General features: G+C 38.4%; 1 protein-coding gene across 1 annotated transcript; it reads left to right on the forward strand.

Annotated features, from left to right (window-relative positions):
• DYNC1LI1 (dynein cytoplasmic 1 light intermediate chain 1) lies at positions 1-25,974 on the forward strand. The gene is made up of 13 exons (XM_039549158.1): positions 1-211; positions 521-594; positions 11,495-11,611; positions 13,128-13,358; positions 16,552-16,721; positions 17,881-17,974; positions 19,591-19,726; positions 20,109-20,220; positions 21,645-21,704; positions 21,832-21,876; positions 22,405-22,525; positions 22,694-22,852; positions 25,021-25,974. The coding sequence occupies exons 1-13, from the start codon at positions 42-44 to the stop codon at positions 25,131-25,133; spliced, it is 1,602 nt and encodes a 533-aa protein (XP_039405092.1). The 5' UTR covers positions 1-41; the 3' UTR covers positions 25,134-25,974.
• The last annotated feature ends 911 nt before the right edge of the window (positions 25,975-26,885 follow it).

Consider the following 26,885-nt stretch of genomic DNA (forward strand, 5'->3'; position numbering starts at 1 on the left):
AGGTGGCGGGGCAGGGGAGGGAGGAGGAGGCAGCAGCGAAGATGGCGGCGGTGGTGGGGAGAGCCGGCTCCTTCGGCTCCTCTTCTTCTTCCGGGCTTGGCTCGGCTGCCGGCTTTTCCTCTGCTTCCTCTGCCGCCTCTGCGGCCACGGCCAACAACAACAACGCGGAGCTGCGGGCGGGCGGCGATGAGGACGATGGGCAGAACCTCTGGTGAGTGCCCGCCCCGCCCCGCGGACCCAGGCGCGCTGGCCGCCGCCGCCGCCGCCCTCGGAGCGCCTCGGTGCCCTGCGGGGGGCGAGGGGAAGGGGGCTGGATAATCCCCCCGCTGGCGCTCAGTCCCTCTCAGTCACTGAGCGGGGGGGCGGGGGCACCTCCCCTTGGCAGTGGCAGCTCCTACCCTGCCCCCCGCCCCTCATGCCGTAGCCCCCCCTCTCCCCCCCCATCCCCAGGAGATGGCGAGGGTGGGGACCGGGAGGAAGCGGGAGACCCTTCCTAAGCGCTGTCGTCTCTCCGCGCCAGGTCCTGCATCCTCAGCGAGGTGTCCACGCGCTCCCGCTCTAAGCTGCCTTCGGGGAAGAACGTCCTCTTGCTGGGTGAGGAAAGCATCCTGATCCTTCTGCCTTCCCCTCCGCACACTGGCTGAGGAAAGCATCCCGATCCTTCTCCCATCCCCGCCGCACACAGGCTGGCTCCTGAGCCCTCTCTTGGGCGCCTGGAGCTTCCCTTCTTTAGAGCCCCAAGGGAAGGGAGGGGTGATCGGTGGCAAGGCGCTGTCTTAACCCTCCCGCTTCCTCCCTTGCATGGCTTTGCTTCATTTTGGAGATGCAGTGTCCACAGATGCTTTAGATACGCCCCTCATCGTAGGTACCTCGCCATAATACCCTCACGGTCCTTCCCCCACCCTGGCTCCATAGCTGGAGAATGCTTGGATGGGGAGCTTTTATTGTCTGTCTCCCCCGTGAGCGTTGGCTTAGGGGGACGTGCGGCTCCCGAGCCCTCCCTCGCTGGAGCCGGCGGTGCCGCTTGCCGGCGCTTGCGGTGTGTCATGCGGGCACAAAAACTGCTTCCGTGGCCCGAGCGGCATCAATGACGGTGCTGCCTGCGGGCCGGAGGGCGGGGAGGGCCGTATGGGCGTGCGGGCACTGCCCACTCGCACCCAGCGTGGCGGCACCAGCGGCAGCGCTGCCGCCCCGGGATCTCCACCCAGGGCCTTAGTCCAGCCTGGCCCTCGACAAGGTGAGAGGTGCGGAAGGGGACTTTGATAGGGCGGTAATGAGACACCCAGCTGCAATTCACTGTTGAGGGAAAGAAGGAAAATGATACGTCAAAATCAAAAGCTTCCTAGAGGAGAGAGAGAAATGGATGCTCTCAAGTGTGTGTGTGTATGAATATATTATTGCTATTATTATTAGTGTGGTGGGTTTCTTGTTTTTTGGGGGTTTTTTGCTTGTTTGGTTTTTTCTGAAAGACTATTAAATACTATTACCAGTAGGCAACATAATGAATCCAAGTGTATGGATTTAGAACTAGCTGCCGCTTCCACTCCTTTTGCCAACCTCTCTGTCCCCAGAAAGAGCCATGTTAATATTTGAAAACAGGGTTAAAACTCATCAAAGACATTAATGCAGACTCTGTGCACACTATGGTTCTGCGTAGTCTTGTGGTTTATACCCTCTTGAGGTTTTTCGAGTTAGGCTTTTTTTTCCTTTCCATAATCCTAAAGCAATCACTGTGATCCTTTTCTTCCTGTTTTGATAAGCTGAGTGGTTATTTAAAACTGACTGAGAAGGAGAAAACTGCAAGGATGATAGGATGGTCTTCTGAAGCTCTTACAAGACTTACTACCCTTTAATTTGTTGCTTTGTATGTTATGTAATTAAGTAGAATATTGAGATTGGAAGTTGCAGTGATATTAAACAACGGAAAGGTTTCATAACAATTGACAGCTTTTTATGTGACAGTTTGAAACTAAATTGGATGATTGTCCTTGTTGAAGTTGGAAGATTCTTCTTCAAGCTGTGATCCTTGTCAAGAAGATTACACTCTTTGTTTTTCCTCTCTCTTCGTAGTCAGGTAATCCTTAGTGCTCAGTAACTGGAGACTGCTTCCTGCAGAGCTAGAAAGCGTATCATAGATTGTTTCCAAATGCTCACTTTGCTATTCAACCTGTTGTATATAATTTTTTTTTTTTTTTTTTTTACCATTTATGTGCAGCTTATAGAATGACTGAATGTAATACCTTTTTTCCTTTATTTGACTGATGCATTTTTTGAAAAATGTGCAGATTCATAGAAGAAATTCCAATTCTTGCTTAGAAATTGTGTCTTCTAGAAGGCCTTGGTCCTTCAGGGACCAGGGGGGGAAAAACCCTAAACTTGGCATGTATTTAGGAAAAAGAACATCAGATCTGAGGACTGGCCAGTGAGGACCACAGCCATGTTTTTTATGAGAATACCTAATCTTTGTTGACTTGTAAGTCATGATGCTGCTCCTGAAGCACACTGGCACAAGAAAAGGAGAGGTCTTATGTATTCTATATTGGACAGATTCAGTATGTGAAGTTCTGTCTGTTTGGATTCTTGAGCTGTGTGTTTGCAGTTTCTCTGTTATCTCACATTTCCTCTATGTTCAAGCTTTGTTCCTTTAGATAGTTTTGTACTAACTTCTGTTACAACACAGATCACTTCTTGCCATGATTATTTCCAGCTTCTTTATACTTTCAGTACTTTTAAGCAAAAGGTGTAAAGCTGACCAGTATCTTGATGGTTTTCACTCAATTTGTGGCAGGCAAATACTTGCTGTAGAAACAGTCATATTGGTCAAAACTTGCCAGATGAAACATGATTGATAGTAACAAATGAGTGCTTATTTTCAATACAAACTGCATTAAAAAAAAATCCTTAAGCCTCCTACATCTCATGGCCCCACCCAGAAAAACCAACTGGAAAAACCCACCATGTAGTGTTCTTTTGTTTGCTAGGACAGGTTTTCTAATTTGCCTACAGCGTTTATATTTTTCAAATAGTGCATATAGTTGTATGCCTAGTTGTTCTGGGAACCTGTCTGTGTCTGGCATGCTAATTCTGTTATTTCAGTATTTATTTTTAGCTGTGTTAACATCTCATTTTTAAGAACCTGGAGAGCAGTTGGAGTTAACATAGACATAACTAAAGGAGATTGTAATGCCAAATGTTAATCTCTAGATATGGCACATAGTTTTGTGAAGTGAAGGTTAACATATGATGTTGGTAATAATTTGCTCAAAATCAGCCCAAAATTAATTGTCTTACAGTTTTACTTCTCCAAAGTTGTTTCACTTGCAGACATTTTTTCAATAACTATTTTTCTTTAAAGTTTAAGCTCTGATTTGTACCACATGTGGCATGAAAGCTTCTTATCTTTCTGTTCTTGTATGAACAAATAAAAGCACAGGCCTTTCTAAACTTTACTGTAAGTCCCTTATGCTCTGATTCCTAGGCAGTTTTGTCATAGTGGCTACAGTTATCTTGTTTAGCAGACTATACCAGGAGAAAATGTAAAATGTACATGCCTTCTTAAGGAAGTCAGGTGCTCTCATTGACATTTCTAGCTACTTTTTGCAGATAGCAAAAGCAGTGTGTTTTTGTTCCTCTTGCTTCATTTTTTCTTTTTTTTTTTTTTTCTTCTTCTCCTGGACTGTTTTCTGCTCACTTGTGTAATAAAGGTAGTTGATCACAGGAGATGGTTTTTGTGATGAGAAAACTGATGTGTATAACTGGGAGCTCTCTTGTTCATTCCCCTTCTGATATATCAGCGAGTGGAGTAGAGGGGGGCAGCTGACAACTCACCACTGCAGATTATGGATGGAATCCACAGTGCTGTAGAATGTGTGAAGGCTTGGATTCAGAGACCTGAACTAATCATTTATCCAATAAACTGCAGCATGCATTCAAGCAGTAATGTTCAAAGTCATTCCAGGATGCACCAGAACACAGGCTCCCAGCTGGCAAGTGAATTGAATAGTTGTTTTCTATCTGGCTTTGTATTTCATACATTGCTGTGTCTCTGAAGCACAATATATTCTTTGCCTACAATTTTTACAGTTTCAAACCATCCGGAGACACTCGTATGTCCCTCTGTGTCTGTATTGCCCAGTAATGCTTCTACTGAATCACTAATGGGTTTGGGTTTTTTATGCATTTTACTCCACTTGATGATAAAAGCTTTGAGTTTAAAGGGCAGTGGGAATTTAACTGCCTCGTGTCCACATTTTCTCTTTATCCCACACATCTCACTTCCCAGGGCTAGGCCTGTTTGTTTGAATCTTGGAGCTGTGCTCCTGTCCAGGATGCTTGGGAAGAAGCACAATCCACAGCTAATTTAGAGGTACACTTTTCTGTGAGGTACGCTTTTCTGCTATAACAGCCATTCCCAATACATCTTCATATCTTAGCTTGCTGCTTTCTTCTAGTGCACCTGTTGAATATAAAGAACTTGAAAATTAAGTTTTGATACAGCAAATTTTCATGAGGATGTAAAAACTGCTTAATTAAATTTGTACTGAACACTATAAAAATTAGTTTTCCATTTTATTTTTTCCTGTTCAAATAGCTGACAGCTTCATTGTTATAATTTAATCATTGAAACTGATAAAATACTGCTTGTTCATACTGCCATATATATTCATACATACAATATTATTAATCTCCAATATTTTAAATTCATGAGTACTGCAGAAGTTAACTCAGAGGGTTTCTTTTCATTCTCTTCTTGCAACTAATTCACCTTCTGCAGGCAATGAAAGCCTCCCAAATGTAGTCAAATTGCGTTTAGGTCAGCAGAGTTATGCTTCTAAAGTGTCAATTGTTTTGATGGGGCATTGACCTAGATAAAATTCTAATTGCTTGTTTTGTAGATACATTTTTTTAGAATTAAGTAGTACTTCTTTGTTGTGTCCTTCCTGCTATAATACCCTGCCAAAAATCCAGAATTACATGGATGCTGTGTAGTAGAAGTCACTTAGAACAGCGTGGAAAGTTCTGAAATTGTTGAATTGCATTTATTTAAGTTAGTCTCTTCATTGTCAGAAGTGCTGCTGGTTACTGGATCTATCTCAGAAATAGCTCCAAAGGTGAAGAACAGTGAAAGGAATTGTGCTGCTGTGTTCTCCAGGCAGGTTAATGGCAGGAGTACCAAGAAAGGTGTCCTGTGGATAGTAACATGGGATTATTCTATTTTGGTAGTGAACCTGGATAAAATACACGAGACAACTTCCTGCTATGTTAAAGGAGACGGATTGAGGCAGGAGTGGATACTGTCCGTAGTCACTGTAGAAGTCTCTGCAATATTTGCCTTTCTCTGACTGCGGGTCTCTCCAAGCACAGGTAACGCTTACTGCTGTACCTGTTTCCACAGTCAGGCCATGTATTCTTGTGGTGCAGGAGATGGCAAAAGATTTGCTGGAAGAGTTGTCTGCAATCTGCTTTCTGTCATGTTGAAAGGCAGAAGTGCAATTAAGGTGCTCCTCAGAGAAGTTATTTAATTTTTCAGTGCCACAAATATACTGTGTGAATTGTGTGTGAGGGGAAAGACTTACCTGGCAGAGTAAAACAAACTTGGAGGAGAAGAAAATTTTTACTCAATGAGTAAATGAAAATTTAGTGACAAGTTATTTGTAGTCTTGTTATGGCCTACTTCTTGTGAAGTTCCATATTGGTTTGAGGGATTGTAGAGAAAGCTCTCATCAGCATAATTAATTTTGTTCTTATTTCTCTGTAAGGAAACTAAATTTGGCTTACTCTGATTATTTTGGTCTTGTTCTGTAAAAGACATTCTTCAATTAGTATGGAATGTGTAAACAAGCCTCTTTCACTAATATGCAGCTGTAGAAAAGGCAGTTATTAGCTTGTGACAAGTATTTTATCTTGAAAATAGTTATAGTACACATGTGCTTGGTTCTAGTAGGAAGAACCTTATGTCTCTATACCACTATATCAGGTTCAGGCGTTCCATGTGGTGTGGAATAGTGATTGCTCTGGGATTCCGGGAAGGCATCTTAACCCCACTCAATAACTCATGTTTAGACTTGATGGCTTTATTCTATCATATTTAAGCAAGATAGATTTTTTTCTATTAATAAAAATATTCAATATTTTTATGTTACAGATACTAGATGTTCTGAATTGTTCTACCCAGACGCTGTCTTTTGCATTATAAAAAGTATAAAGCTAATTCATGAAAGTATTCTTGGTGGTGTGCAGAAGATGTTAATTAGGACCATTACTTCTAGTTTTGCTTGGCCTTGTTTGAACACGTTCTTTTAGAGATGAGTTGTAGAATTCCCATATCAACCTGAATTTTAATTGATGGGTTTAAAATGCTAAAGAAAAACTCCCATCAAGGAAACACTAGGATTATAGATTACAAACAAGTAAGGGCATCCAGGGTTTTTCAAAGAACTGTTGAAAAAAAATCAGAGTCGTGGATTGAAGTGGGGCAAGCTACCAATATTGATGACACAAAAGAAATGTTTACTTCTTTCTTCTTTGCCTTGACATATTTTAAACACACTGGACACTTTACAATGGAGAAACAATTTAAACAGGCAGTCAAAGCTCATGTCTGTCCTGGAGATAACACATTGATTGCTCTTCCATGTACACATTTCTGTGACAAGTAAGAAATGTCTTGTTATAGGACCAGTGAAATTCTACTTCTGTTTTCATTTTCTAAACTGAAAGAAATGTGGAAATAGCATGAGTAGTAAATAATTTGAATTTCAAAATGTTAATTGAAAGTTTGAAAAGTTCAAAGTTCTTTTAACAGAGAGCCTAAGTCCTCTCTAATGTAATAGTTTATGGCTTAACAGCTGATGTAGCAGGACATAGATAAGTGCCTGTTGGCCTGCATTTGCAGAAGGAGATTCATTCACCTCATTGCCCCACCCTTCCTGTCTGGGGATGACCATTCTGCTAAATTCTGCATTGTGGCAGATCATGTAGTGAATCTTGATTTTCTGCTCAGTAAACATGCTTTTTGCCTGGAGTAGTGAGAAGGGAGGAGGCTGGGAAAAGGGTTTCTATTATTACAGTTTCCTGTATGTTTGGGGGCAGCAACAAGAAGGATGTTGTCAAAATCTGTTTTGTGGACAGAGTAGCACCTTGGACAGAGGAGCTTTCACAACCCCAAACTCAAGCTCTTCAAAGGAGTGAAATAGTAGCAGTGTGTGGATAAAAATGCAACAGCGTTTGTTTAGTTAAGTATAAGACTTCCCATTTTGTTAACAAGACAGTGAAATACTGTGTGTAAGCATATTGGTTTGGCTTTGTTTCAATTGCTTCCTAGCCTGACTTTTGTGCAAAATTAAATCTGTCGTTTCTCTTTTACTTGTGTTCAGCTTTGCTGCATAGCACTGCTTGCTAGAAACATCACTTCTGTTTCCTCACTGTTGTATTAATGTGTGAGTGCAGTTTGGTATAATGGAGAACTTTTGTTCTTTAGTATTTACTCTGGAAAAGGAGGCCTTTTTATGTTATTTCCAAAAGAAGGATGCGGAATCTACCTGATTTTTATTCTACGTTGAAATACTCTATCAAAAATGCTATGTCAGAGATGTTTTGCTCCATGAGCTTATATATCGAAGTCAGTTGTTAATTTGGTTATCCCACAGTTGGAAATAAAGAAGAAGCTACAGGATTTTCCATCTTAAAATTCTGAAATGAAGTGGAGGATGATGATAATTCTTTTTGAAGATGCATAAGGCTCTTTTTTATATATTGCTTCAGTAGCACTTGAAAAAAAGTTCTGTTTCATAATATTAATGCGCAGTGATGTTTGAACCTAGGGAATATGAAATTTTCCTTTTGTCTGAAACTAAGCAGCATTACTTTTTTGTATACTATAGAGATATCCAGAGACAAACAAAAAAAGGTAAATATGTTAAATGTGTTAAAGTTTGTAATTTGAAAAGCCATATATTGTGTGTATATATATGTATTGTGATTGACGTTTTTTCTAAACATATATACTTTTATGTATGTCCCAGGTAGCAATTAATGCTAATTGTATTAATATGTTGTGCATTGTCCATCAAACCTCCAACAGCTAATAGACTTTAATTTCCTCACATCTATTTCCCTCTCCTCTTAGGGGGAGAGAAGATTCTGAACACACTAAAGGCATTACAATAAAATGTTAGAGTTTTGAGAACTCTTAAAAGTTAGCACTTAGAATTAATTTGATAACGAGATTTCTAATAATTACCTAGGAGTTTTAGATAAACACTGGTTTAAGATTTTGTTTTGATATTCTTGCTGAAGAGTAGCTACAAAGCAAAAATCTGCTACTGCTCTTTCCTAGCATAACTCAGTATATTCAAAGTGTCTTGACTTTTCAAGTGGTTTTTATTGAAGACTTTAGGTTGGGAAAAAACAAAAACATGGATACAAATACATTTGCAATTGTCATGATTTCAAAAGGTGTGCGCAACATACTACACATAGAAAGTAGAGGTAGATGAAACCTCAAGTCTTAGCATGTTGGGTTACACTAATGTGGGGTTGGACTAGCTGACCCTTAAAGGTCCCTTTCAACCCAAACTACTCTGTTACAATTCTGTGTTCTCTTGGCCAAGACAGTTATCTTTTCCTCACTTTTTACGATCAATTGTTTGAGCAAAAAGGAGGAGGTCCTTGTGTCATAAACGATAGTCCTGTTTTTACTTCCTCACAGCTTTTTAAATAATACTGACTCTAATTTGGCTTAAATATGTCAAGAAGTCTGGTTCTCCTATGGAATAGGGCACATTTGGCTAGGCAGCTATCTTGTACCCTTGCAAGTAGGTCATACTGTTTGTAAACTAGTTGGTTTACGTATTACTAATTTCAGACTTCACTGATGCGTCATTCTGGCTTTCCCTAGTGAAAGATGAGCGTTGCTCTCTGCATGCAGTAACTTGTACAGCACTGTTATGTATGTCAGCCATCCACCTGCCTGATCCTGATGTTTTGAAATGGGTGAATATTTGCTAAGGAGAAGAGAGTAGAAGGCTTCTTCATGGAACAGATTAAATTCAAGTAGTTCTGTGATGGAAAGCTGAAATTACTACTGTGTGTGCATATGTGTCCAGAGGTACTAATTTTACATCAAATCAACTTGTCTTGTGCTCTACTGGTAAAACTTCTTTCAGTGTACAGGGGAAAATAAAATTCCAGTTCTTATTTTGCCATAAGCTATTAATTTAACGGTATTGAACTCCAATTTATTTTAGGCTTTTGGAAATACAGGGGTGGAGAGGAAATGACGTAACACAGAGCCATGACAAGTAAGGGGCTTATGGGATGTGTATTTCAACTTTGTCTATATTGCATAGCATAAGCACTTTGTAACAATAGTTGCCTAGATATTAGCATCTGTGTAAGCATGTTTTAGTTTAGACTGTTTCAGTGTATCTTTTATCAAGTGCAGAACTTTTTACAACAGCAGGTGTTTTTTAGACTTGATGTAGCTACTTTAAGAACTGGAAGATACACTTCACAGGAGATGCTTGAATTTGGGAAACTTTAGTAAGTTGAAATCTTTATTGTCACCTGTGTGAATCAAACTCTAGTATGCAAAAGAACTTATCTGGAAGTCAGCTGTTCTGAGAAACTCAGAAAGCTCTTAAGTGCAACCCCTCATTAAAAGGAATAACAGATTTTGATTTGTCTTACCTGTTGAGCCTTCTGCTGGCACAAATTAATTGAAGCTGCCAATTCAGAAAAGTAAAATAGCACAATGAATCATACAGACATTTTTGGCAGAAGTTAAAGCAGCTTCATAACATGTCAGAGCAGCAGCTAATAAAGTCTTCTCAGTTATTTGTAGATGACAATTTTAAGAAGCTTGGATAAGTACAGAGGTGAGGGCAGAGGAGGAATTGTAATTCATCAGTGGTGATGAAGCTTGAATTCTTCACTTCATCAGAATTATTCAAAAGATATTCTTACAAGAGGAAAAGCTTGATGTATGACTAGAAGATAGTGCTGCTTTCCAATGGTTATTTAAAACTAGCTGTAATTGTTTGCTCATGTACATCTTGATTTAACATAGGAGCTCAGAAATGAACCCTTAAATTATGAAAAAGTTACAGTGATACAACTTAATTTTTCATTTAACTTGTCTATGCTTAACTAGACTTTAAACTTCAGTTCTGGTCTTATTTCTCTCTCTCAAAATATGTTTCATTTAAAGTAGCCTTTTCATTCCACTGAGTAAAATTCCCTGGACACCTTAGAGTAAGCACTCATGTTTTCCAGCATTAGTGAAATATGAAAATAAAGTTATCCTCTAAATTGAAGACTTCATGTGGCAGTCTTGAGGATGATATATTAAGCAAATTCAAAATCAGTCTATCAAAGTATGATATTTCTGTTCTTTCCAGTAGTTATAGCTATAGTGTTTTTAATGTAGCCATAGTGACATCTATAAGATCATGGTCTCTTTAAAGGGAAAACTTCGTTGTGTTTAGCAGTAAAAATTATTGAACTCTTGTCTTTGTTATGTGATTAAAAGCAAGTGTTTAGACTCTCCCTCACTAGGAGAGACTTGGGAAAAAAATGTTTTGTTTGACACAAAATTGATAAAGTGCTTCTTAGGGACCTGGAATTAACCTTGATTTTATAAGCTGTGAGTGAGTTTCAAGAATTTTCTAATGTCTGTTACATACTCATCGTACTGCAAATTAGAGAAAAAACCAATGATTTACTTTGTGTGCAAATTCAGCTTGATTACTCTTTTGAACTGGAAAAACCGCACATGAAGTTTTCCAACTCTGAGACCTATGACTACAAATGAAGTTTTTCACGAAGGGTCTCTGACAGTAGTCGAGGTGTTTACAGTGTGCATATGCTGTAAGGTTCAGTGGTTATCCAAGATCCCTTTGGAGGGGAGAGAATAGGAGTGAATGGATCTGGATTGCAAGCTTGTCTCTCTGTGCTATCCAAACAGACACATGTATTTTAAGGCAGTGGGTTTACTATTTGTCACTTCTTTTTAAGGTTTCTTGAGACCTGTAACGGAGAAAATAGTCAAAGAAACCAATACATAAAAGCTGAGGTAACAGATTTGCCTTACTCAGTGTGCTGTTTGAAGTGAGAGAGTTCTGAATTGTAAGAGGAGCTTACTCTGAATTGAATTCTACTTTAGAAAAACTTTGTTACTACTTTGGTTGTAGCTGAAAGACTGAAATTGTTTGAGGTGTTTAACTACTCCGTAGCATATCCTTTTAAAGATGGGTCTAAGAGCCTATTTCAGGTAGCATAGTTAGTGGCATAATTGCATTTATCAATAAGTAGAAAAAATATTTGAAGCTGAGACATGCACTTAGAATGGATGGTTTTGGCAAAACCTGCTGTATTTCAAAACTCCAGTGAGCTCAGTCACCCTGCTAGGATATGGTTTTCTTCTTGCCCCAGGTGGTTTTTAATATGTAACTGTGATTAAAGACTGAGTGGTTTCTTACTTCTGTCTCTCCAGGTGAAGATGGAGCAGGGAAAACTAGCTTAATAGGAAAAATTCAAGGAATAGAGGAGTACAAAAAAGGAAGAGGAATGGAGTACTTGTATTTAAATGTGCATGATGAAGACCGAGATGGTGAGTCTGTATCTGTAACAATATGTTAAACCAGTTTGAAAGCAACGGTTCAGTAGTGTGATATTTGAAATGACTGGGATGTTTTTCTGTCTTTATAGTATGCAGGAGTCCAGCCTATGCCAGAAGTGATTTGTATCATAAGGAAGTTTGTCTGTGTAATTTCTTCAGTAGATATAGTGAATGACCACTTAAGTGGTAGAGGAGGAGAGGAACCTGTCAAAAGAAAAAGCTAAAAAGAAAAGACCAGGGAAGCAGACTTAGCTGCAACATTCTGAATAGATGTGTATTCCTCAGGCCTAGAGGAGAAGGTGCCCAGGCTTCTATCTTCCATTTCAATTACTGTGGCAAGTAGTTATCCTAAACCTACAGAGAAACCTTTGTCTTGCTGGCACACAATCTGCAAGACTATTGTCATGGATTGATGGGTAGGAAATTGTGCACAATGGTGAAGGAGATCTAAAAAGCAAACAAGAAAACCCAAAAACTTGGGTGCAAGTATGGCTAGAAAGGAAAAAGTATGTTTAAGATCCTGTTTGATATCCCAGTACCTGGCGTTATGAGGTGTGAATAAGGATATACTGGAAGCTTTGAGAAAAATGGAAATTCTTGTGTATACTATAAAAAAAATCCCAAACGTGTAGAAAGACAACCAGGCCCTTTTTTTTTTTTTTTTTTTTTCTGAAATCACCTGCTTTCCTGAAATTCATGTCTGGGTATTGGTCTCAAAGTTGACTTGAAACCGTATTCAAGAAAATTGGGAGTTTGATTTAAATGTCTTTCTCAGAGCTTCCTGTAACAAGTAATAAAAATTTACCTGAAGGATAAATGTAACTATATCAAGCCTACTAATTTTGAATCGACAGCTCTTCCTTTACTGCACAAGTTTTGGTGAATTTGTAGTAGTGTGATATTTTTGGGGGGGAAAAACAGTGGGGTGGTCTATTTGTATGGTGATTGTCCTTTTGCAAATTGGAAGAGTAACAGTCTGTTAATCATTAAAACCTTGCAGTTCTTCAGGTTTTTGAGTGGACAAGGTACATTGTATACTCTTAAGAGTTATCTAGGTATGTCACATGGAGTTTTGAAGGGGAGATGGCAATCTTTGAGAGGTGAGCAGGCCAAGAGCCACAAAAAGACAGCTAAGTTCACCCTGTTCTACTCTTCTAAGTTACATCTTCTAAGTTACATCACCCTGTTCTACTCTTCTAAGTTACATCTTGCTCAAAAATGGTGAACAACTATTTTGGAAATGTTGAATGCTCTCTCTGGACCCTCCCTTTCAGATAATGTATTAAAGATGTTAAGTTATCAGCCATTACACATTAGGGTTTGAATGAGGAGGAGCTTGTCTCCCCACAAGCTGCAGTTCACTGTGTCATTATGTATGTTCAATGGACTGATAAAACATCATTTGCTTTCTTCCTTACGTTTTACATGTCCAAAAAACATTCAATAGCCATTATGTAGTGGTGTGTTTCAAGTAAATCTCATTAAATGTTCTTCCTTTTTTTTGTAGACCAAACAAGATGTAATGTATGGATTTTGGATGGTGACCTATATCACAAAGGTCTTCTTAAATTTGCAATGGAGGCAAGCTCTCTAAAGGACACTCTAGTTATGTTGGTAGTAGACATGTCTAGACCTTGGACTGCACTGGATTCTTTACAAAAATGGGCAAGTGTTGTAAGAGAACACATTGACAAGTTAAAAATTCCTCCTGAAGAAATGAAAGAAATGGAGCAAAAGTGTGAGTATTCTGCAAATACATGGGAATCCATTTAAATATGCTTAATGCTTCCTGCACCATTTAATCTCTCCATTGCAGTCTTTCATTCTTTGGAAGTGTTTTAAAATTAGAACTTACCAAGCAAGTCTGGCTTCAGATAAGTCTCAGGTAGCTATATGAACAGTACTAGTACTTCTTTCTAACAGAATAACAATGTAGGGGGAAAAAAAACTTTCAGAATGAACACAACTGAAATTACAGTCTTCTTATGTATTTTTCTAGATAAGATTCACCAAGCAAAAAAACCCAAACTTCTAAGCATTCAATTTTTAATTTATTTGTTTAAAGGCAGATCACTACACCAGCTTCTTAACTGTTCCTGTAGTTAGCCAGTTAGAGAATCAGGGACCTGTTCTGTGGCTACCAAAAGTGGTAAATGTTGAGAGGATTCATGGCAGCATGGCCATGTCTGGGCCCTTTCCACTTGAAGAGTTTTATCCTAATTATTATTGATGTTAACAGAACTATGTGTTTGTTGCTCTGTCAGTGTCTTGTCTTTTTAGTTTTAAACATGCAGAACACAAAGATTTTGCAGGATTTCTTAAACTGACTGACTGAACTCCCATTATAGCTCCATATTACTTCTGAGCAACCCTTTGTATTCCCCTTTGGGTAGTAGAATTTGAGTTTTTCCCATTCATCTCTCGGTGAAAGGAAGAGCATTTGAGAAAGCTGTGTGTTGAGATCAAACAGCATGATTAAACTTTCTTTTTAAGTCTGAAGATGCACTTTAACTGGTACATTCTTAAGCAATGAGTGCTTATGCTAATTTAGAAATGCAGGTTGTAGCTGTGCTGTGATGAAGTGGAATGTAAGGTGACAGTTGTAGATACTCTGGAAGGAGGCGAGGGGAATATTAGTTGTTTTGTTTGTCCCTTTAAGAGAGAGATTCTTCTAAGGGAAGTATCCTTGAGAACCGTATCATCCACATGAAGTTGTTTAGGTGGGAGGAGCTGAGCTCTCTTGGATGTGTTTTTCAGTTTGGTTTTGGATGTTAGTGCATGTGTATTAAGCATTCCCTCAAACACTTTCAGGATAGGATTTTGTGGGATGAAAGTATGGATACAGTGTCTACGTTATCAAAGGTGTACAGCTGATAGTTTGGCTTCTTTACTGACTGAGTGAACAGAATAGAGAAAATCTACAAAATCCAGAAAATGTAAGCAATGAAATGAGTCAAGAAAAAAATTGCTACTCCATTTAGTTTTGTCTGTTTTGGTTTTCTATCATCTGGTCTAATTCTTACAGATATAAGTAGTCTGAACACTGGGTGTAACAGAGGACACAATCCAGACGTGACTGGGAGCTGGTTCTTGTTTTGATGCTGTTGTGATGTGATTTCATGCATTGCTAGGCGGGCAGGAGCTTGACACTGCCAAAAGGAGGAGGTAACATTGCTTGCCTGACTTTTGGCTACCGGATCCTACTAGATTCTTGTGTTAGGCTCAGTGGTCCTGAGAGCTGGTTTAACTAGCTACCAGGACTGAATTCTACTGAGAGTTTGCATGTGTAGTTTTCTGGAGGTATGTTGCTGTGTTTGTCTTCAGTTCTAGCAGCTTAACTCCGCTCAAAAACACCCTGGGAGGACTAAAACTGGTACAGAAAGGCATTTGGGGATACGTAACAGATGTGTGTGAAGGGTTGAAATAGCTCTTCCTCTTTACTGAATTAATCTGTGTTCAACGAAATTGTGTTTCTAAGGAAGACTTGAGTTTTTATTCCACAGTTTTGGAGCTGTCATATACTAAATCAATCCTCCTTTTTACTGCTTTCCCTATTTACATTAAGTTTAGTATGTTATGATCATACAGTGGAAATTTTAGGAATCCACTGGATGATTTATGCAATTATCCCAGAACAGGCAGGATACTGTACAGGAAAGATGCTGTAGAGTGGCATATCACGGTGAGAATTCTGGGTTTCAAATACATTCAGTTAATTTGGGAGGGTCTCAGAAGCTCTTCGGACTAGAATTGAAGTAGCAGCATTCCTTGAGTTAGAGCCTGGCTTGACAATTTGTCATGATAACCTGTGCATGTGCTTTTTGTTATTGTGAACTCCAAGATCTGCAGAAAGATTGAATAATCTTGACCTAATATAATTTTTCCTCTACAGCATTGAAATGAGTCTTGCTCTGGTAATTGCACAGATGCTTTTCTAAGTATGAACTCAGAGGGCTTCAGTCAGTTTAGTGAAGGTAGCAGTGGATTAACACACAAGCAAAGATGTTCTGGTGTAGTTCACTGCCCCTGTGCATGATGCAGCTGAGCTGCCTTGCTGCCTGACTTCTTTCGCTGAATCAGAATGTTCTACTCATGAAATAGTAGGCAGTAGTTTGGTTTGGTAGAGCCTTGTTTCTGCTGTGTGGAACAGGGCGTGTGATGTGAAAGACACAGACATTTTATGCCTCACATTGCATCCCTGACTGCAGGGATACTAAGTGACCATGTAATTAGAGGCTTGGGTGTGTGCAGCGGAACATGACAAAGACTTGCAACAGGAATTAGAAAAAAAGAAAGTTAGAATGTAACTTACCCTGCTTGCTACATTTTAAAGTAATATCTGATAATTTTAAAGCATACCAAATATTTAATATGCTATTAACTAATTATAAAGCTAGTTTAAACTAGTGTTTGTGTATTCTATTATTTTTTGTTGTTACTGCTATTGAGTCACTGTACAGAGAGTAAAGTGTGGACAAAGGGTCTGTAGGTAAAACCTGGTATACAGTAGCAGCTAAGCAGTTTGTGTAAGGCTTAATTCTGTTTATTCTGACAAACTGTTCCATTAACTTTGCCAAGAAGAATGGAAGGAAACTTATGTCCTTTAGGAAACAGATCAAACAGTAATCCTTAGTAGCAACTGCCTAGTGGCTTCACAATGATAGAATAAAAATGGTTTCATGTTGTCCTTATGGACAGTTTTATCTGATCATGTTCTTCTAGCTGCTGATCCAGCAGATCTCAGACTTCCTAGTTCTCCCTTGTGCTGGACAGAGCCAACAGCTAGCCAGGACTAGGTGCATGCTCCGTTTTTTCAACACCAGGATGCAGAAGTACTATACAATCAACAGTGCTAGAGGTCAATGGCAGTGGAAATCATTGTTGAAATAATAAACCAGTTGATGTTTTAATGTAACTTTTTTTACTTTCAGTGGTAAGAGACTTCCAGGAGTATATAGAACCAGGCGAGGATTTTCCAGCTTCTCCACAGAGAAGAAATACTTCATTGCAGGAAGACAAAGATGACAGTGTGATTTTACCCCTGGGTGCAGATACACTAACATGTAACTTAGGCATTCCAGTAGTAGTAGTTTGTACAAAGGTTTGTTTCACATTTTAGGTTTTTTGCATATTTTACTTAAGTAACTGTCAATTGTGGATTGGGGTGGGAAGCACACAGTTATTAAGTTATTCTGAATACCTCACTTAAGAACTCTTTTAAAGTGTTTAATATTGAAGGTTGGTTATCTTCTGGAACCCATTATTTAATGTTATTTTGGAATTAGCTTTTCCTTTAGTTCTACCAGTTTTCAAGGAGTTGACAAATACCTCAGACCTGGTTTTGCTCACAGAAATGAGCTAGTCAATAAGCAACTAGAATTCTCCTTGATTTCCACAGTCCTCCATATTCTGAAAATGGTGTTAAGGTTTTTTTAATATTTCTGATATTTTTCTGAAGATGAACTTCTTTGGGAGTTGTAGTCAGTGAAGTGCTGCACTAGTAACTTTCATCAGTTCTTAAGGTGTTTATGGGATCTGTTTTGATTTCTGTTAGATATGTAACCATATTCTGAATTTAAAGAGAACAATGGTTGTCCTGTGGCTGTTTTTTATCTGGTTTTGTTATTTTTTCCCCCCCGGCTCCTCAGTTCTCATTGGCATTAAGCATACTGCATCTGCAGCCTCTGCTGGCCTGCAGGGAAGGCATAAACCTTTTGACACATATGCTGTTCCTTCTCTGGAAGGCTAACCCTCTCATTTGAACAGCACTTTTTTTTCCCACCTGCTAGTTTCCTGCTATTCTTTTTTCCACCCCCACACCTTTTTTCTTCTTCTGCTTTCACATTCCTTGCTTTTGCCTCCCTTTTCAAAGAGCTAGTTAGTAACTGAATTAAAAACAGTCTTTTAATGCCAGTGTGTAAAAAAATTTGGGTAGAAAATGATTATATCATTTAGTGGTAAGTTTTCAACAGAGATTTTGAGTTATTGCATTGGAGTGAGGAGGGAGAGTGAATTAAAAGTTCCAGTCACTTGAACTCTGAAGTTAGTGCTGACCCCAGTGCATGTACATCCAGTTATATATTATTAAGACCAAAAAAGTTCAATTGTGCTTCTAAACTATCTTAGCAGGTTTTTGTTTTCCTCTGCACTACCCCACCCCACTCCATTTACCCTTCCCCTTGTGAACTGAGTGTGTAGAAGCACTGCTATTTTAGCAGGTGACTGAAAGCAGTATATTAATTTTGTGTTTATTTTGACAGTGTGATGCCATCAGTGTTCTGGAAAAAGAGCATGACTACAGAGACGAACACTTTGACTTTATTCAGTCACATATCAGACGGTTTTGCTTACAATGTATCCTTTAGCACATCATAAAGATGATATAATTACTCAATTCAATGTTTATATTAATTATGACAAGCTTAAAAGGATATTTGCATCTGTACCAAAGTAGCGTGCAACTCTTGTACTGTAGCTGGCAGTTTGCCTCAGCTACCTTTGTGGGCAGTGTTGAATTAAACTTTTCTGGTTTCTCTTACCTTTTTTTTTAAAGAGTCTCTAGCATGTCCCCTTACCATGAATTTCTTTATTGCCTCCATGTCCATATTTAGGAGTCAGTTCGCAGAACAGCACATCTTAGCTGACAAGCTCCCTAAAATAACAACAAGATAATTCATTTAAGTATGATCTTGCTCCAGATGCACATAAGGCATGTTATTCACTTTGTCCCAAATATGCAGTTTCCTCCATGCTCAGTAATTCCACAGGATGAGGTTATGAGGGAAGGAAAGCAGTGTGAATTGGTATAGGCAAGGGCCTCTGACGTCTCTTGTATTGGTACAGAGAGAGTGCACAGAAGCTGTTGCTGTGCTATTTGTAAGCTTCATTTTTTTAGAAGAAGTGTATAAAATACTGTCTAGTGTTGTTTAGTCAGCTAGATATGCTGAGATCTAGATTTTAGATGCCAGTAACATGCCTACATTGTGTCATCATTTGAGCTGTGGTAAAAGGAAGCTTAAATGCTATTGGAGGGACAGCAGATGACAGATGGAAAAATTAGTTCAAGAGCCAGAGACCTCAGTTGAAATGGCAATTCCTTCAAAGGGCTTCCAAGACCTAATTTTTCAAAATGGAATTATGGGTAATTGTAATAACTCTTGTGTTTAGAGGAAGAATAGGAAATATTAGTAGGGATTAGCCTTCATGATTGCATATGCCATGTACAACTTGAAATTCCATTCTAAACTTCTTTGAATAGGAGTCAGACCCCATTATATAACTTTCTCCTAGGAGTTGAATTGGAGGCATTTAGAAATAAATTGGGGAGTTGGTGTTTTTATAATCCCGAAGTAAAAATTACTCTTTTATTAATCCTGTGCATAAAATGTGTTAATTTGATACTGAACCATGCTCGAATACTAAGCACTCTCTTGGTATTTTAGTTACTGATATACAGTAAACTCATTTGCCTTCATTTCCTTTAAAAGCAGATCACTGTATAATGTAAGAGCTTGTTCCCCTAATTAAAAAACCCAGATGGGAAAGTAGAAGTTCTTTGGCATTTTTGAAACTGCTAGCGTTAATGCTGCAGTGGTTGCAGGGTAGGGTAATGAGAAGATACAAGGATATGGCATGAAAATTTTTGTTCACTAAAAGCAGAAGGCTGTTTTGAAGGCATCGTAGTGAAACCATTGGTGCTGGGGGGCTTTGAAAGCAGGAAGAGTTTTTATTTTACTTGAAAATCAGTAGCTGAGTTGGCCTAAAGCAAATAAAGAAAGAAAGACTGATTTAAATTACTTAATAGCTTATTTCAAAAGGAAGTGTTGGAAGTTATTTGACCTGTTTTGCTTTGGTTTTGTATTCCCTTTCAAAACTGTCCAAAGTAGATGACCCTTTTTTGATAGTTGAAAGGTTACTTTAGTATCTCTTACTAGCCACTGAACTAAGTTTCCTTTAACAAGTTTATTCAGATGGGGCAGCACTTATTTACACTTCAGTAAAAGAAAACAAAAACATTGATTTAGTGTATAAGTATATAGTCCAGAAGTTGTACGGATTTCCTTTCAATGTTCCAGCTGTTGTTGTGGAAAAAGATGCAGTATTTATGTAAGTTATCTGTACTATTATGCGTGTATGTGACTACAGAATGTATCTGTGCAATACTGTAAAGCAGCATTTAGAGCCTTTTTTGGTTTATGCTTTATAAAGTTCCATGTAATACTCTCATGAGTTGGAGTTTGGTGAGTGCCAGTGGGTGAAGATTACAAACACTCACTGCTCCAAAGGGAAATGTTAAGCCCAGAGATTTTCCTCTTCTCTATTATGGTGAACCAGTCTCTACCTCCTTGTACTGATCAATAACCAGTTTGCATAGGAGAATGGGCACTCTGACAGTTTTCCTGGCTTTCAGTTGTGTGCAATTCAGGAGTGCATGCAAGAATAGCCCGGAGTAGCAATAGAATTTTAAGCCAAATAATGCTTTCTCTAGTCCTGCAGGTTGGGATAATGACAAGAAGATAGGAATATTGCATGAGAACTTCCAGACACTAAAAGCAGATGACAGTTTTGAGGATATCATAACAAAACCACCAGTCAGAAAGGTAAGCTAGGATGTATTGGCATTTAACTTCTTTGCTGCTTATTTGCCTGTCAGTTTTTTGATTGTTTTTCTTTCATGGAGACTATACTCGCAGCTTATCGTAAGTGTGATGTACTGTATGGGGGGAGAGGGGGGAATCTTATTTTGTTCTTAAAGTTATTCTTTAGTTAATAAAAAAATCATTATGTATTTTTGTTCTATATAGCTCTTCTTCAACTTACACTTTTTTTTCTGCTGCTGTTACATTGTTCAAGACTACAAATACACTTGTTTTGCTTTTAAGACATATTTGGTATTGAAAAGCCTAAATGTAATTTACCTGTTTCTCAAGTTGAGTTTGTGTTTTTTAAGAACATTTCATTTTGCTCTGAGTTGCTTATAACTTCATAATGCTTTCTGTTTCTTCTGGAGTATTTAAAATAAGAAACTTGAGACAGGGTAAAATCAAAAATAAACATGTGAAAACAGCTTCTACATATATTCAGTGTGTTTTCCCCTGTACTATCTAACAAAATGCCTTGACAGAACAACCTGTAAACATATGTGAGGTTTTTGAACAAAATGCCAGCAGCAGTGGACTCCCATGCACACAGAGGTTATTGAAGGCAAATATTTTGATGGCTTTTTCTAACAAAGCTAAAATTTTGTGACTGATCTTATTTTCAAGTGCGAATTGTTTTAGCAGAGAAAACTAATACTATCTCCTTTCTGCAATCTTTAGGGAAAATATCAAGACATGTTAAATAGGTGTCCAAGGAAAATATAATTGACAATATTTCCTTTTGCATGCTTATAAACTTCATACCTGGTTTATAAACTTTGATATTGGTATTTGCCATGCTTGCTTGGCAAAATTTTTGATGGGCAAAATTTTTGATGAGCTTATTTGGAAGGAGAGTGTTTGCGATTTGATGCGTAGAACTGGGATCTGCAATGTCTGTGTCCAGTTCCTACACCAGTGTAATGCAACACAGGTGAGGAGTTATGTTTGCCATAGTTACCTATAAAGTAATACTGAGGTGAGGCCTTAATCAAAAGAGACAGGGGCATGATGCAGAGTGTGTGTGTCCGTGAATGCTTCTTACTGATCTGAGGCTCCTGAATGTGCCTTGTAACCATTTAGCTCATTTCTTTTTATTGAACAATTAAATGAACTTTTTAGTGGCTCTTTCTACAAATGTATCTACAGCTTTATGCCTGACAGGACAAAGGAGTTAATGGTAATTCTATTTCACTTCTAATTAACTTGGCCTAAATGGAATCATGAGGCAGCAGTCTTAAATACGAAAAATGTGATATGCAGCAATCATAGTATTTTATATATGTATTCATTATTGAATGTTTTGGTCATATTCACCAGCAGCTAAAAAAGAAAATACCTTTCTTTCTTTTAGTCAGAATTATGCTCATGTTTTTGTATTGCAGTTTGTTCATGAAAAAGAAATTGTAGCAGAGGATGACCAAGTGTTTCTTATGAAGCAGCAGGTAACTTTCTGTCTATAAAACAAACAACAAGAGTTTCATTTAACAACATTCCCAATACAAATTTGGGGTTGTATTCTTAGTCATTGTAATATCTAAAACACTTCATGTGTATGTTTGTTTTCTGCAGTCACAGTTGGCGAAACAACCACCTACTGCTGCAGGAAGGCCAGTGGTTAGTAATAAAATTTTTAAATATCATCACATGAAAATCATTAGCTTTTATATATTTAGAGGGCTGCTTTTGTCTGCACTGTCAAATACTGTTTGATCTAATTGTTTTAAACTGGATAGTATTTAAAGTCTCATAGTGCTCTAAAATTATGGCACTTCGCAGCAAGTCACAGCTTGTATTGACAGCAAGGGCTAAAGGTCGTGGCTTTCCTTTTTGTATGTTAGAATGCATTTATGGTCAGAGGCATTACTGAGTAATGGATGGATTTTCAGGTTTCTCATTGGAATGAAATGAAAAGCTTGTCTAATGCTTTAGTTACACTAAAGTTAATAGTTTTAACAATGTTCTGCGAGTGTGAAAAAACTTCTATGCAATCAGCAAAACCTTAACGTGTCATTTCAGTTGCATTGAGAATACTACATTTAAAACACAAAAGCTTAGGAGCTGTAAGAAGTAACAAAAAGCTTAATTTCATGCATTCTTATACTTTGGGTTTGCTGGTTGGTTTTTTTTGTTTTATTTTAATAGGATGCCTCACCGAGAGTTCCTGGTGGATCTCCTAGAACACCAAATAGATCTGTGACATCGAATGTTGCCAGTGTTACACCTATCCCTACTGGGTCAAAAAAGATTGATCCCAATATGAAAGGTACCTTTTCTTACGAGGACACAAATGCAGCTGGGGAAGTAAAATAATTGCTTTGCCTGCTTGCTTTAATATGTTTATTTAGATTGATTAATACACTAAATCAGTATTTACTTAGAAAATCTGTGTTGGTTTTGTGTTGTGGTTTTTCTTTCCTTCTTCCCCTTGTAGCTGGAGCTACATCTGAAGGAGTCCTGGCTAACTTCTTCAATAGTCTCCTGAGCAAGAAAACTGGTTCTCCTGGTGGCCCTGGTGGTGTTGGTGGCAGTCCAGGAGGAGGTGGCACTGGAGGTGCTGGCAGCAATTTACCACCATCAGCAAAAAAGTCAGGTATGATTAATGACAAAAAATCTACTCAATCTAAATGGAGTGATGTATTGTTCTTGTTAGTATGGTTTATCAGGAGAATGAACACTGCTATTATTTAACTGAATGCTCTATATATATGTGCTTTTATATTCTATATGGTTTTTTGCTTTTGTTTTCACAGCACTTTAGTATTGCCTTTTTATGGCTTTCAGAGGAGCAAAGAAAAAATTTTCATGTTGTTTAAGCATGAATCGTGTCTACATGAGTTCCTCATTTTTTCCCTTTATTCCTATCATTCCAATAAAATGGCTTATGCCATAAGCCTCTTTTAATCTTATTTAAATAGGTCGGGACTGAATTTCAAGTTGATTCTTTTTAACAATACTGTCATTGTTAAAATAGCTTTAAATTTTCTTTCACTAGTGTTCTAGCTCTGATGTGATGAGTACTTTGAGTTTGGTAACAGCCTGTAAAAATACTTACGTATATTCTTTTGACAGCGGTGTATATATGAGGTGATTAATAATTATTATTAATCTAGAAATGTTTAATAGTGACTGTGCTAAAGCTGGATGCAGGACTATACTGGCATTTCTTGCTATTCCAATTTAAAATGTTTCTGTATTACTTAAGAGCATGCGTACACATACACCTTTCCTTCCTGCTTCCCCAGAGGTTAGTAATGCTGCACTTAGGGGACAATGCTGGTGTTTCATTGGTACTTCGCACTTCCCACTAACATTTTGTGTAGATGTTGTGTAGAATGTTTTTCACCTGCGCACACTTCCCTTTTCTAAGTGCAAAACTCAGTTGGCTAAGCAAAGTTTGGATGCTTCCTAATGTGCTTGTAGGCCATGTCAGCAGTGCCAGTTTGAACAACATATGGACATTGTTCAAACAAATGCAGCTGACGCAATATGAGGCACAGAGAGCACCCGCTGAAAAATCCTGTGGGGAGTGGCCAGCAGCAGGTTTGGGTGACACCAAGCAAACAGAGGCAGCACTCCAGAAAAGTGTTCTGTCTGGGGCTGTGGCACAAACTTCAAGGACAGAATTTAATTATTAAGGAGGAAACAGTTCTCAGAAATTTCCTAATATGCGACAAATGAAGGGTTAGGGTTATAGCTGGTTTAATATCATAAAGGACTACGTTTTCAAGGAATTACCATAAATACTAATAAATTTGGCTTAGATGTGGCCTCTTCACCTTCCTCAATGTTTGCTGTCTTGTATTTAGAGCTATCTGTGGCACTCATTTTTCAAATCTGAAAATTGTCTGTTAAGATGGTAATTTGGGATTTTTAAAATTACTTTTTCCTCAGCAGCTTTGGGAAATTCCTCTGCTTATTAGTTGGAACATTAGCTGCTTTGATTCTGATACAGTATTATCTTTCAGTAAATGAAGAGCAGCAAAGTACATCAATAGCCAAAATTAGCTTTATGGATAGTTCCTGTTAGTTTGCATCTTCAGAAAGGATGCTGGGACACTGCTACAACCTACACGTGTCAGAACATTTCTTTATAGATGCTGTGCACACTTGTCATGAGGTTGGAGTCTTAATACTGCACTGCCTTTTCCCGTATTGTCTCCTCCATTCTTGCTACAGTGGGATAGAAACCTAGACTGAGGAGTAAGAATTAAGAGCAAAAGGGTGGGGGGAAGTGGTGTGTTTTGAGCTTGAATTAGGTTAGAGTGTGGCTGCACAAATGTTTGTGCTGTTCCAAGTTAGGGAGGAGATAAGTGGGTGAGGAGAGAAAGAGATTTGCCATCTACAGGTCTGTGTGCACCCATAAGCAGCGGTGTCATATTTTGCTGACCAAGTACACAAAACTGACTTTGCTGGGCTTGGTGAAACCCCTGATTTTTACATTCAAATACAAGTTTTACAGAAAATTGTATAGAAGTAGTAATAACTGCTAGTCAATAGTCTTCTGTATTTTTTACTTTAACTCTTCATATACTGACAATTAATATATAATTATGGAAGTTGCTTTGATAAATTGGAAATAGGAAAGGATATGACTTTCTCTCTACAGTTTCCTTTCTGTTTCTTTTGGGTTTTGGGCTTACACCTTTACTCTGCACCCAAAGTGCACAGTAACAATTACTAGGATTTGTCTGATTTGAGAAGTGAAGGCACTATAGGCTTTTCATAACCATGACTGAATGATACACATTTATTTTGTAGGTCAGAAGCCAGTTTTAACAGATGTTCAGGCAGAATTGGACAGAATTTCACGAAAACCTGAAATGGTCTCTCCTACATCATCTACATCTCCCACAGAAGGTGAAGCATCTTGAAGACACCAAATAAAACCAATTGTTCAGTTTTCTGGGATAATTCAAACTTGCCTCTGCCTCTTCCTTCAGTGACTGGAACTAAAGAACTGAAATATCTTTCAGAACACAAACCATTGATGTCTGTCTTTCTTTCATATGTGTTGCCCAGCTTTACAAAAGGGAGTTGTACAAATGGAAAACAGTTATCACATTGTGTAGGAGCACTGCTCACAGTGCAAGAATAGTAAATTAATTTTTTTTTCTGGGTTTTGTTGAAAAGTCAGTCTAATTCTGTAAAATTGCAAGTATGTCCACTTAAATGATAGGGGTTGCTTAGAGCAGGAAAACTGATACACACCACAGGCACTTAATTTATATTGATTTCCCAACCTGTTAGGTAAGTTTAATATTATCTTAAATAGATTAACCTTTACACAAGAGGTCTACTGCTCGTTTTTGGAAGAGAAAAATAATTGCACAAATCTGTAACAGCAACAAACTCCAGTTATACTTAAACACTCCATTGGGAGTATGGTTAAAAAAAAAATCTGTTTGATCTCCACTGAAATTTACACTGCATTCAAAAACCCATGCGAAATTTCATTCCAGGTATAAGACTAAATTAGTGGCCAGCTTTTTTTGGTTTTTCCTCCTCTATTAAATAATTTCAGACACTGAATAAAAGATGTATAAAGAAAAAGCAGAGGTTAAATGTACAGAATATCAGTATCCAGATTTGTCTATATATATGGCTCAGCCTTAATGTCCCCCACTATGTTTCCCACACTACTTACGGTTTAAAATTGGTCATCAAAACTGTAATCAGTTAATAAAGTATTCTCTGCATTCAAATTTAAATAACTTTCATTGAAGCCATGGTGTTCTTGTTCGTTTACAGTTAAATCTAAGGATGTGGTGTAAAACATCTTAAAACATGCTTTTATATTTTTACCTCTCAGTGAATAACATCACTGGCAGATATTTAAACTCCCTTAAAACATCGTTTCTGGAAGGAGATAAGTCTGCAGTGTTTGTTCCTAGGAGTGAAACTAGCTTATCTGACTTTGGGTGGTTTGTGCTGCAGTGTTTTCAAAGCACTCTAGTTATACTAAGGATCCTGCTGCTGGCTGCAGTGTGTTGTTTAAGTAGTAGTTGACCAAGGTTAGGACTTTACTTAAGCTTTCAGTATACAAATGCTGAACATCACTTTTTTCTTTGTGAAATTTGGGATTACTTTCTACTTACAGCCTCAGAATAGGAAATGTAAAAGGTATATCCTGATCAAATGATTGCCAAGACACTTTAATGAGTTCGGGTTTTCTGGTTTTTTAAATCAGTAAGTCCTACATTACTTTCTCTGATTAGCTGGAAGTCTCTGTATTTTGAACATGGCGGTACTCTTCTTCCCCAGTTCCTGCATTCTGTAATGGTTCTAGTGAATTCACAGAGTCACAAAATGGGTCAGGTTGGAAGGGATCACAGTGGGGTCATCTGGTCCAACCCCCCTGTGCGAGCACGGCTACCCTAGAGCATGTGGCACAGGATTGTGTCCAGGTGGTTCTTGAATATCTCCAGTGAGGGAGACTCAACAACCGCTCTGGACCACCTCTTCCAGTGTGTGATTGTCTGCACAGTAAAGAAGCTTTTCATGTTCAGCTGGAACTTCCTCTGCATTAGTTTCTGGCTGTTGCCTCTTGTCCTGTTGATTGGCACCACCAAGAAGAGCCTGCCTCCATCCTTTTGGCACCCCCCCTTTAGATACTGGCAGACATT

Source organism: Corvus cornix, chromosome 2, assembly GCF_000738735.6.
Source record: "Corvus cornix cornix isolate S_Up_H32 chromosome 2, ASM73873v5, whole genome shotgun sequence".
NCBI classification, from domain to species: Eukaryota; Metazoa; Chordata; class Aves; order Passeriformes; family Corvidae; genus Corvus; species Corvus cornix.